At 38.8% G+C, this 13561-nt stretch overlaps 1 protein-coding gene across 1 annotated transcript in view; it reads right to left on the minus strand.

Moving 5' to 3' along the window:
• The window catches only part of exoc4 (exocyst complex component 4), a 127414-nt gene extending 114584 nt beyond the window's left edge, over positions 1–12830 (minus strand). The window contains exons 1-7 of the mRNA XM_079262877.1: positions 12730–12830; positions 11552–11741; positions 10800–10994; positions 6535–6728; positions 5218–5327; positions 3118–3218; positions 2841–2995 (exon numbers count right to left, since the gene is read on the minus strand). Coding sequence (XP_079119003.1) covers positions 2841–2995; positions 3118–3218; positions 5218–5327; positions 6535–6728; positions 10800–10994; positions 11552–11741; positions 12730–12809 — 1025 coding nt within the window. The 5' untranslated portion in view covers positions 12810–12830. The remainder of the gene's footprint in view (positions 1–2840; positions 2996–3117; positions 3219–5217; positions 5328–6534; positions 6729–10799; positions 10995–11551; positions 11742–12729) is intronic.
• Between the last annotated feature and the right edge of the window lie 731 nt (positions 12831–13561).

Genomic DNA, 13561 nt, shown 5'->3' on the forward strand with positions numbered 1-13561 from the left:
GAGAAATATATGAGCCTATTTGCAAATTATTTAATATTACCTGCGTGTATATGCTGCAAAACAAAAGACAACATGCTCTAAGTCTTAGTAAGTAGCCAGTGTTTTCTATATGAAGGCATAAAGATAATGGAGAGCTGAGATGGATGTTCTGCTTGGGGTCATTTTGGTTGGCTGTCTGCCTCTTCACTCACAGTAGCAGGGAGTAAATGTTATTAATGGACATAAGGGAGGAACAAATCACAGTGATCTATACCTCGGTGGATGTAAGATGTTTATGACAAGCATGAATTAATATGAAGGGCTGACAAGAAAAGGGATAAATAGAATATCCCAAATGTAAACATTAACCCAGAGGGAAAGAAAAACAATGCAGGACCATGCATGTATCAAGAAAAGTAATCATGCACACACAGAACCTACAGCCCTTATTACCTTTTTCAGTACCTTAGCACTCTTTCCACCTCACCCCCTAGCATTTACACCTATAGATAGACAGAAAGTGTAGACAGCCCAGGCTTCCTCATTATCTCCCAGTGGAGGCCATCCTAATCCATATCGGCTGTTCTTTGAGACCTCACGTCTCATTTCCCCTCAGGATCGAAGCTGACACACACGGCTGATGAACAGTCAAGAGAAATAGGAGGGAGCACTCAGTTTCTGGCTAACTGACCAGCAATATGTGTGGTTTACTTTAGCAGGACAACAACAGCATCCAAATCAGATTAGCACTGCTTGTCAATCAAAGATCACCTGCTCTGCATGTCCACCACCTATGCCATCAAATATAGAGGGGCGTACAGAACAGAAACATGAGCACATACATGTACTTCTCTTATGTTCGCAATGACCGCTGAATGGTAGAGAAGAACAAAAAGAGTTGAGCAATCCACCTTCTGTACAATCAGCTTTAAAAGACTTTAGCTTTAAGGGGGTTAAAACACTGTTGCTGCAGCTGAAACAAGGGGAAAACAAATACAGCATTTGAGGCACCTGGTCAGAATGGCTTCATGCTCTTTGATCATTCAAGCATCTCCTCATTTTATATCAATGATCTATAAAAGTGATTCAGATTAGACTTTATCTATGTCGTATAACAAAACCAAAAAAAGAAGGAATAATTCTTTTTTTTATTGGATCAGAAGAATATCAATTCAGGTCTAATGTGTTATAAATGAAGCTACTCACAAATCAGTGGTACATGCAGCTTACTTTAGTACATGTGAGGAGCATCTTGGTGAAAGTTGGATGAAGACAGGAGTTGGATCACAGATGATTTGAATGAGAACATAAACCTCCAAGACCAAGCCACACACTGCTGTTTAAGCTATAAAGTGCTTAAGTGTTGCCTGCTGGTCTGCAGAGCTATAAAATATAGTGTGCAATATTCAAGACCATTGTTCCCTACAAGTGGTACATTGGCTGGGAGTTGCCATAGCAACAAGCATTGACTTTAAATTGAAGTGAACATAGAGAGAGCCTGCAGAGTATGCATCCAAATACAAACACACACACAAAAACACACACACACACACACACACACACACACACACACACACACACACAAACTTCTAAGTGTTAAATGTTCACACACACACACACACACACACACACACACACACACATACACATGCAGGCAAATTTAAAACAATCAGTACAGAGCAGAAGAGAGAATGAGCTACACGGCGGCCTATTACACCGAGGTCAGATGAGATTCAGCAGGCAACAGAAGAAACAACACAGACAAGGGCTGGAGAGAAGATCCCTGACAGAAAACAAGACGTTCCTCTTAAATGGTTCAGGATCAGTGGACTGAGACCTGTGCTTCTCCAGACTGCGCATTGTATGTGTATGTCTGCAGCAGCTGACGTGACTGCTTTTAAAATGTGCCAGTCCTATAAAGCAGGTGTGAGATAGTTTGTGAGGGTCTGGGCTTGTTTAACCATGACGTGTCTATGTTTAAAGCAGCAGAGGATCTGTTTTCATGGTCTGGGGCAGGTGTGTCTCCAGTCCAGGCATTTTCTGAGTTTCACACCTGGTTGACTGTCTGACTGAGAAAACTGTGGGACCGCATTCAAAACACATTGTCGGCTGCCTGTAGTGTCAGCTGTAAATATACCCTAAAGACACACTGAATGCTATGTATTGATGCATCAGCCCGCTCCAGTGCTTTATTAAGACTCTGCAGGGAGAGAGCCATCACTAGTTTTTACCAATAACAGGCAAGGGCCCATCTTTTATCTGACAAAACTGAAAAAAATTTAATCTGATGAGAATACTGTGAGTATAAAACCGTTACTAATTTCAGTCCTACGAGTGCTGCAATACATTCATCCTCGCTCCAACACAGCTGGCAGGCTGTGAAGATACATTTCATTTGATTCAGGTGTGTTGAAGCAGGAAAACATGGAAAACCTGCTGGATTGTGGCCCTCACAGGACTGAACTGAGTACGCCAGGTATAGAAGAATAAGGAAGGATGCAGCTTAATAAAACTTTTACATAGATAAGATACTAAAGGGAATACAAGTGGCAGCTTTATTAAGGTATTTTTCAAGATGTCATTGCTGCTGCCAATGATCAGTTTTATATATCTCTATATATAAAAATATGTGTGTTATTTCTACTATCATTTGTGTTAGGAAAATTATAATTTTATTAATAGCGTAACTTTCATGGCAGAATTGCTTGTATGTCCCTCTGTGGCTCTTGACTGTGCCTCCTTTCCCTTTTTACTCCAGCTTGCTTTGTTTTTTTTACATTCAAATACCCCTCTTATTAAGTGTTTCATACTGTCATGAAGGAAATGATAAATTAACACTGTGTTATCTTGGTTTGCTGTACCTTGGCTGGCTCTCCTGAGCGAGGTTTACCCCCCTCTGGTAAGCATGGTCTGCTATCTGAGTGGTAGACCTCTTGACAATCTGCTTTAGCTCAGGCTCCAGCCTCTCCATAATGGCTTTGATGGTCTCTGGAAGTTTCTCTAATTTGGCCAGAGCCTGTGAGGATAAAGTGGATAATATTTCACTTAAAGCAAAAGCATCACAGAGACAACAGAAAGTAACATTAATGAGCTGTTTTTAGACTGTGTGGACTGTTTTGTGTGTAGTTGTGCATGTACCCGGATAAGGATGCCCATGAACTCCGCGCTGTTCTCTTCTGGATCCACCTCAGAAAGATCTACTTGGTTAAGTTCCCGAGTGTCCTGCTGCAGCTCACGCACTAAAGAAACAATAAACATACACAGGTTTGTTCACTGTGATAACACCGGTAAAGTATTTAAACAGAAATCTAATCATTTCTTCAAAGGAACAACGTATATATTGTAGTTTCAGAAATTCAAGCATTTATTGTCATATGCACAGTAAGGAAACAGGTTGCCCTTTACAACTTTACTGTCCACACTGAATACCAAACATATTTAAAGTATAAGAATCTAATATGAAGAGCATGCAAAAAGAGTAAACAGGAAATATAAACTATTACTACTATAATACAAGCCATCCCTTTTTACTTTAGTATATATTAAACAAATACATTTGTAGCTTTTAGGAAGCTAACATGTCTTTGTCTCTTAAGCTCACATACCTGCACCTGCACCCCAAAACCCACCCCCACACTCTCAGCAGCTGACTTAGTCACATTAGCAGCTAAATTGAGAATGGCAGTATCGAGTGAAGCTCTAATTTCCATTAGATGGAGCCTCCAAATTCCCCATCAAAGCACGTTAGGAAAGTTAATGTTTATGGCAAGTTAATGGACTTGGGGTGTATTTCCTCTTTTCACCCATTCCAAGTGCAGTTTGTGTAATAATTATGACAATTACTATCTACAAATGAGGTGCTCTAATGCTATTAGACAAGATGGTAAGCCAGGCCTTTGATGGAAGCCGGTTGCCATGTCGTGACCATGGTTGTTAACATGATGGTATACAGGCACTTAGCGCCTGGTGCTGGCGAATTGCTGGTGTTCTCTTTGCATAATGTGGGGAAAATTATGGTTGAGTTTTTACTTTCAGGTCTCCTATGTGGGAGAAGCGAACAGATATTTATCAAGTATTAGAGGTAATTTATACATTTGTGTGTGTTTATGTGTTTGAGGTCAGAGGATGCAGAAGCATGCTGATGAGCCAAGATGAATAAATAACAAGAGGTTAGGTCCAAGATACAGAGACAAAGAAAAAAAGACACATAAATCACAAAAGCTGCATAACAAGAGCTAAAGACAAAAGAAAAAAGGAGCATATACAGTAATCACAGAGCGGAACAAATGTTTAATGGAAACCTGGATGCTAATTGGTATCAACGGTATGTTGTACAGCTGCCTGGTATCCACAGAGCTAAAACCCGTTGAGTTGTTAACTTAGAAAGCCAAGAGTGGGTGGTGAGAAAAAAAAAAAAAAATCAGGTTTAATATAAAACCTCAGAAACACACAGGGAACGCAGAGTTATTGCTGGATTAACTTTTTTCATTATCTTCTTGTTTGCCCTCCTCTGTGCTTTGCCTGGAAGAGACGCAGTGCTGACTCTACGCCCCTACAACTGAGAAAGAATTCGCACATTTCTGAACACAGATTGCGTCTGTATTATCAGCCTGTGTTAAAAGTGCTGGTTATCAGTTAGAGCATAATAAATGCAGCTCCCCTGCTGCGAAGACAGAGACACTGGGTGACTAATGGTCCACGTAGGGGGGCATGATGATTATAATGTTAGCAAGGGAGATGTATATTATGATCATAGTTGAAGATGTTATGGCATATAGTGCCAGGGAAGAAACGTGGGTGTTAGCCTGGATGAAAGTTTGTATATGTGCAACAAGGCATCCATAATGTGTTTAGTCCTTTACAGAGAAATCTGGATCAGCAGTTTCTGTGTGCTTTCAGTGTATGTGCAAGACAGACTGGTAATTTGCACACACCCTTAATGACATGCAAATGGAAGCACGCCAGAGTGATGCTAATGACTTCCCATCACTGAGAATATCAGAAGAGTGAAAACACAACCGCAAGCTAAAGTCTACACAGCTTTCTAATAAAACCAACACTTCTACTTATTTCTGTGGTTCTAATGTGAACAACTAATGAGATTTATGTCATTTAATAAAACTTTCAACCAAGATTTTACTTTCATCCTCCTCTTTTTTTCCTTTCATTTTCATTTACTTCAGTCAAATTTTACCTCCATTACACCCCATGTTTCCAATATGATCAAGAAAAATATACCACTGCCTGATCCAGGTGTGCTGAACTGGGACGAATCCAAAAACTTGCGCGGGGTCGACAGACTGCTGACTTCCAACGCAGGCATCGGAGATGCGTCTTTGGTTGCAGATCTGCAAAGAACAATTATGTATCTCACATATAAACATCCCACTGAACCAAAGCGAACAGAAGAGGCTGAAAAGAATAATTCTGGAGTAATAGCTGTTTACAAATACAAAAAAAGTTTAGTAAGAAGTAAAAAAATAAAAATGCAAACATGAACCTGAACTCTCCCAATAAACATGATCTATTGTTATAACCCTATGCCTTGCATCTTTGGTTGGAGGGACTGGCTCTGCTTTCCAATGAGTCATTTATCAAGCTTGCGGTGGAAGCAATCCAGGTCCTTTAAGTTGGGCGGTATAAACACAGTGTGCCTGCTAAGTGAGTGGGTTGTATGGAGGCTGGTGTGTTGTTAGAAGAAGCCCAATACAGGAAGGCCAGGACCTGTCACTAGCTGACCCTTAGTAATAAATCATTTTACCTCACCAGCCCACTGCCACCATAATTATTACCCACACACACACATGGAAAATTGCAAACAACACTTTAGTCGAATGCCTTTGATGGAAGACTAACACACAACAACAGTGAGTGAAAAGCTACAGGGCTGCATTATCGGTAATAAGTTGCACAGCAACATCATCAAACCAAGAAGCTGGCCCTGGGGTCATACTTAATCTCACAGTGGCTGCTAATCATTGTAAAACATCACTGTCATCGCATGGAAAATGCAGATGTTGTGTTTCTCTTGGTGACTACAAACAGATGCTGAAAGTGTTTACCTGAAAACCAGCACAACATGAAAGCAGTCATGACTTGCAATGTGTGCTAAGTTTTAAGGAAATGACTCCTGATTGCCTCAAACAATGAATAATTTGCTTTTCACTTAATTTGCTTCGAGCTTCCTATCACACTGCAAACACGTGGATAAGAAGCGCAACAAGTTGCACAAGGTGTAATTGTTTTTTATATCAACTCAGAAAATAATTGGCAAGTTTTAATAAGTGTTGTTTTAATAAAGTGACTTTTAATGAGGCCAGGCAGACAAGGTCTAAACTTTCATTCTTGTTAATGAAATAACAGGAGAGAATGAAGGCTTTTGGTATTTTGGATCCATGCAAAAAGGTCAAAGGCTGGATTTTTAGAACAGACTTTTTTTTTTTTATCCTGAAAAATAACAATTGAAACTAAATTAATTTTTTAAAAAAAAGAAAAAAAAAAAAGCTGATGTTAAATGGAAACCTGACCATAAAAAGCAACAGCAGTTAAACATACCCTGGACCACGAGCAGCATTTTTGTCCTTGTTCTTGAGCCCAAGGCGACTTGTGGACTTGATGTAAAGATGTCTGTGTAGTTCATCGATGAGCACAAGGTGAATGTTGAGCTTCTTGCTTTTCAGCTCCTGACGCAGGTCTCCAAGCCCTTCCACCTGCAGCAAAGGGCCTTCTAAGGACTTCACAGCTGTTACCTGCGTAGCACAACAAAACAGCCAAGCATGTAAACCTCCACCACAGATTTCAAGTTTTATGGTGATGCAGTTATGTTGTGATGATTCTGCATGAAATCCTTGTGACAAGAAATACTAGAGTTGTACTTGCAGGGACAGGAAAGGCATTTTCAGTGTTAGTTAACTAGAAGAGCTCAGGAAACACAGACCTGCTCTAAGCTCGAATGTATTTATGTTGTTTTGCCAATGATTGTGGGCATTATTTTTGCATTAGAACCTCTACAGTAAAATTTATTCTTATCTCCCCATAGAGAAGAATCCTCTCAAAATCCCTTTGAAATAAATCCTGGATCCAGGTTTCTGATAGCCCCCAAAATTTTAATTGCTTGTTTCTTATTCCATTTCTGACATTTTCTAAAAATTACATCAAAATACATTCAGATTTTTTGAGTTATGTTGCTGAAAGACAGACAGACAAACACTGCAGAATGCATGACCTCCGGAGGTAATTATAATTTATAACAAGCAAATTTTCATCCGGAAATGAAATCAATCCACCAAGCCTTCCAGGTACAGCAGTGTTTAAGATTAATGACACTTTAATAAGAGCTCTCCTTTTCTGATCTCCTCTTTGCTTCTTGAAAAGAATCACAAGGACACCCGTTATTATTTCCTTTCAACTAAATAATCATTACATTTAGTTTACCTGCCGAAAATTGATTACAGTTTGTTATCTGCTCTGTATTTAAGGAAACTCATGTAAATTTATGCTGCCTCTTCAGAGGAACAGCAGCATATATGGCACATCGGAATAAATCCATCTTAATGTCATTAAATTAAACATACCAGTGTGTATCTGTGTGTTCATGTGTATCAGTGTGTATTTCAGGGGGCACTAATGGCTCGATGATAGCGCCGCTATAAATATTAGCATGGTCAGGGCAGGCTGCATGCGAGTGGTTCACAGGAGGGAAGGTGAGGAGGAAGGCGACGGTAGGCTGGGGGCATGGGTCAAGTGTGTGTTGATGCAAATGAGTTGCATTAGTGAGTAGTTGAGTTAATGCACCTCATGATCAGCTTTCTTTAACTTTACATAATAATTTCCAGTGCATGCAAGGCTTTCCGTGTCCTGTGTGAATATGTGCACACCTCTGTGCATAATTCTATGCATACAATTGTATAACTATAAATGTACATCACTGAATATGTGTGTGTTTTTGTTTGTGTGTGTGTGGGGGGGGATTAAAGGGAGGGGGGGGGGGGTTATCTCATTACCATTGGGCTGGGATGACAGAGAAATGCTGGTTAACATCATTAGGGACCAGTCCTGTCAGCATAATGAGGAATATGAAGCCTTGAGAAGAGGAGAGGAGAGTCGAGGAGAAGCGAAGAGAAGAGAAGAGTCGAGGAGAAAAGAGAAGAGAAGAGAAGAGTCGAGGAGAAAAGAGAAGGGTCTCAGCTCATAGGGAGGTATCAGTTGTGGACACCTGGATTTTGTGATACTCTCGGAACAAGGGAGGGGAAATTTTCTAGAAGCTTGTCTCATTTTTAACCAGCTCCACTGGGATCTAATGCTGCCATTCAATAATAAACCAAGAGCTCAGTCTGAATTCTAATTGTCAGTCCTGAGAGAAAAGCCACACATGCACACAGCGTTGGAGAGAGGAAGACACAGAGGAGAACAGAGATGAGGATGTTTATACGAGCTATTCTCCTGTCACACCACAAGGCACCATCATAACAGATGTCTGTAAGCATCAAATATCCAGTCGTGGTTTTCAGAAGTTTGCTCATTTTTCTGTTACCACAAACAGCTTAGTGGCCAGATCTAATCACCAAAAGGTATAAAGTTAAAGATTAAACTGCAACCATTTAAGCACAAACAGTGTAGTTTTGTTTCCTAAAAATCTCAAACTAAAAGGGAAAGAACAGCATTGAACAGTTTCTGCAGCAATCCAATAATCAGAAGTTTTGGGCACCCGTTAGCACCTATGTACACTGTTATGCCAACAAAGCAGGTCACAGATGAAAGAAGCAAGTGGCTCTTATATTGAAAGCATTCAGAGACTTATTCTCAGTTGTGATAAAAACCCTGATTTGATAAGTACAGCATCATCTGGTGAAAATCCCCATCTCCAGAAGCTAAAAACAACAATTGCAGTTCCACTGTGATATTAGTAGTATGAACATCTACAATGATGATGACTCAGAGAGAAACTTAGGAATATTTTCTCACACAAGGACAACAGAATCCAGGCTTTTGTGGAGCACCACTGGGCATGTTTGTCTGTTTCTTTTTCTAAAAGAAAAGTTGCTGTGGAGGTCTCAGGGGCATCTGAATCACTAAGAAGTTTGTATCAGCTCTGATAAGGTTATAAGTATTGAGCAATGACTCAATCATCGAGTAAGCCATGAACATTTCAAATTAGATTGCCAGAAAAATCTAAATATTTTTGAAAATACCATAAAGAATCTGACTAAGCTACTTTGTTGCCTTTGTGGGCTGCATACAAACATGTAGGTGATGATGAATAGACCTAGACTGGTCATTTAAACTTGATAACACCTCAGTTAATTAAATAGGGATTTTAAAGCAACACTACAAATACATTTCCAATCTTAAAACTCTGCTTCTGACTCATTTTAATGGCACAATGACATTTATCATGCATGTTTCTTTGTTACTCTGCTGTAATCTATGGCTGAAATACATTATTTCTCTCTCATTTTTCCTCATAACTCTGGAGAATCACATTACAATTGAATCACACACCAGCAACTGGATGTCAAGTTGATGGTCGTATTGCACATGCAGCCTGGCTGATTCAGGAGAGAAGTGCAAGAGGGCATTATCAAAGAAAAAAAAAAAAGAAGTACCAAAGCGAGAGATAAGAGAGAATCAACACTGGACTGACTTTTACCAGCTGGAGAAATCTCAGAGAAGAGAGAAGATGCGAGAAGGATGCTGAGTGTGAAAATCTGCCAAAGTTCATAAGGACAGCTTTAAAAGAAACAACCAAGATGAAGTTGAGATCTTAAAGAACATTTTTTTCTTTTGAAGCTTATTTGAAGTTTGAAGAGCCCAAAGTGTCTCAACACTAATAAGACCAGTTTTTATCATAGTGCATTACTCTGAACAAACGTAAGAACATAACATACTTTCGTCATGCTTTCATCTGGGTGCCACATTTTAAAAACTGTACTTGTTTGTTTAATTTAGGTGCTCCATCATATCATAATGAATAAACTAAATAAATGTTAAGTGTGGTGTAATCATTTACATATTTTGAAAGATTTTAACCCAGGCTTACATCCTTAACTTTGACGTTTACCTAAATTCACACATATATATATATGTGTGTATGTGTGTTTTGTGAGTGTGTAAAATGGCACCATCCACATATAGTATATATTAAACTTTTTAAAGAAGTAAAGCAAAAAACTGATTGAACTTTACACAGCCTTTCAAAAGATACTTTGTGCCACCTGAGCACAGGTTAAATGAAGTTTCCTTTCTTTCCTCCACCACAAAGAGGATTTTTCATGGTCTTTTGGCTGCACTACCATCCTTCTTTTATTCCCCTCCTCAGATAACCCCATTCTTGCAAACTAATTATTACCAGTCTGGAGGAAGATGTGTGGGAGTGACATTGGAGGGTAGAGAGAAGAGGAAAAAAAAACAGACAGATCACAGAGCTCTAGTCGTTTAGTCCTCAATGCCATTTTTCAGTTCCCCTGCTGAGTATACTTCACAACACACATCAAAAAAAAAAAAAAAAAAAAAACAGTACACACATCTGTACACACCTGCAGCATTCTCGCTGCACTTAGATGATGTTAGTTGCACCCACTAGACCGTTCAAGGCGAGAAAAGAGTTCTTTAAAGTGATGAGAGGTACGAGGGAATCAATCGTTGCGAGCAACACTTCGTAAGCACTCGTGTCCATGTGTGAAAATATGCATGGTATGAGTCTCTAAGGCAACCTCTAAGCACTGCCTGGTATATCATTAGGGTTAGTCATAACACTGAAAACAAGACAGAAAAAAAAAAACAGTCCAACAAACGGTAAATTTTAAATGTATCGCACTCACCAACATGTCTGTAGCATGAAGGTAGTGCTTGCTTGCCATGTAGGTCTCCAGACGTTGAGGAACCTGCTTAATGCTTTCAATTTCATCCAGCAGCTGCAGAACATGCTTGTGCTCAATGCCTTCGATCCACAGCTTCCTCAGCTCGTCCCTTTTGCAGTGAAGCAGCATCTTACAAGACAGGAGGTTTTCCTTCACCTGTAAAACACAATCACAAAAAGCAAAGAAAAAAAAAAAAAAAAAACGACATTTGGAAATAAAATAGATGATTTATCACTTGAAACTATTTAAAACACGTTGTGTGAGACATGCCTTTGTAGGTTTTTTTTTTTTTTTTTGCACCTTAGAAACAATAGATGTTTAAGTGATAAACAACACCAAAAGGAAATGCAGGTACACTTGAGGAAAAACTGGGACATAATTACAGTGGGAGTGTAAAATAGTTGCAATGAAACGTATAAATTCTACAAAAGACATTTACGAAACTGAGTAACTGATGGTTAATGTTATGATTGGCATTTATGCTCTCATGCCATTTTAAATGGTTTATTGTGTAAAATAATTATATATTGGTAAATAGTAGACAGTGTAGTAGGCTATAGTTTTGTTTTTTTCTTATATAAAACACTAAATAAGGACTTTTTGTTTTCATATACAGCCTAATACTAATGTTCTGAAATCCACCTCAAACAAAAAAGTAAAACCCCCTCTTGATCATTTAGACCTGAATTCGTTATTGAACATGTTGCTCCTACCTGTTTGATCTTGTTGCGGGAGCTGGTGATACGCTCTGTGATGCTCTGGTAAGTCCGGATGGCAGTGGTAAGTTCAGCATAATGTTGAACAATCAGTTTATCTAATTCCCTATCACATGTCTCAAAAGCTTCTTCCAGACGACCTTTCTCTGTCTCCCTGTCCTGCACATCATCGCTGCTGGACAGAGTCCTGCATCAGGAAAGAGATTCAAGCCTCAGCTTAATGAGCAAAATAGCATGCTGCTACAGTACAATAGCTTAACTGAATTCAGAAAAAAAAAAAAAAATACAATGTATTATCTACAAGGGAGATTGAGTTGGAGCCGCCAACTCAATCTGTTGGTTTCCTTATATAGGCTGTTAGGAATTGGCTTTCATTATGTTTGTTTTTTTTCCTGTCTGTAAAACGTCTTGAAATGGCATTGCTGTGACTTGACGCCATATAAATAAAGTTTAATTGAAATAAACCAGCATCAGAATGCTTGTAATGATTTATTTGACTAGAAAAACATACAGGCTAAATAAACCTTTTACCTGGGAGTAAAACACAGCATGGTGCACAAATTACAATCTGAGGGTGAACCCAATAAAATTTCCAGACACACAGTGGGTGACCTTTAACACTGATGCATAACAGGTGTCAAACCCTACATTTTATCAGGTTGTGTGTCAACAAAACAAAACTCATCCTCAGGCTTAAAATCATTTCACAACTAGAACAACTGTTGCAATGCTAAATGTTTCCAAATCCATGAACACAGAACTACTCTGAGCCAAAAAGGGGGGGGGTTATTCTATGTAGTTTAATTTGTTTCACAATTACATTTTTTCATGCAGAACTCGTTCAATAGAAAAACAATTAATGGAATTAAAATATTGACAGCAAGATATCGTGACCGAGATGTCGCTCTCTCATCCACCTCAGAAGGCAATAATTAAAATAATGGATAGTAAAAAAAAAATTGACACATAATACTGTACATAAAACGCATTTTTAAAGACCAACTGCGAAGCTAATATTTCTATAAACAGGAAAGATGTAGCGACCACCCATGTAGCTTTAGCATCAATGCTAGCTGTCAATACAAGTCTAAGAGAAAAAGTAAGAAAAGAAAAGGTCTAATCTGACTTCCTAACAGCAACTGAGTCTTCGTTTGCGGAATTAAAAACAAACGTACCTTATGACAGAAATAAGAAGACCAGAAGGGTCTTTGTTTTTGCTAACAGCAGTCCTGTATCTCCCAGTTTCAGCTGCCATTTTTCCAGCTGCGGCACTCAAACAGGAAGACGGCAGCGCGAGACCGCACAGGAGAATTCTGGGAGTTGTAGTTTTCAGGTCGAAAGGAACAAATGACACAACATTGTTTTTTTTGTTTGTTTGTTTGTTTGTTTTGTTTGTTTTATTGGGTTTTTTTTGTTGTTGTTGTTTTTTATTTATTTAATGGAACACAAATATTTTACACCCTATGACATACCAGGTTTAAACAGCAACTAAACACAATGAAAAAGATCGAATAACTTCTCCATTATTTCAAGCTTATGTCATCTATGGATGAATTACCCATTTAATCAGTTTAGGTTTATTTGTACTTTTAGATTATTTCTAAGTATTTTGACATGATATACATACACAGTTTAAAAGCTAGGTTGATGCAGAATTGTCTGAGTCTAATTTTTGGCAGATTGGAAATATTTTCTAGTCTTGCTCAAAGCACTGTTACACCATTAATCAGATTCACATAGTCATCTGGTACATCGTCATCCACATGCTTTTTGCAATTTGTAGTTAAATCTTTGGGTTGGACCGTCTTTTTTTCCGATCACATGCACACCCACACACCAATGAGCGGATCAGAGATATTGTTTTTTGCAAACTCAAACATGAACATAAGGAAGGAGACAGTCATTGATCCAATCACTGACATTTGAATTGGCGAACGGCCACTACACCTCTTAAGCCAGGGATGCCCAGGAAGAAATGTTGAGAAAAGAGGAATGAGTCAGGTAGTG

The sequence above is a fragment of the Telmatherina bonti genome, assembly GCF_933228915.1.
Source record: "Telmatherina bonti genome assembly, chromosome: 23".
NCBI lineage: Eukaryota > Metazoa > Chordata > Actinopteri > Atheriniformes > Telmatherinidae > Telmatherina > Telmatherina bonti.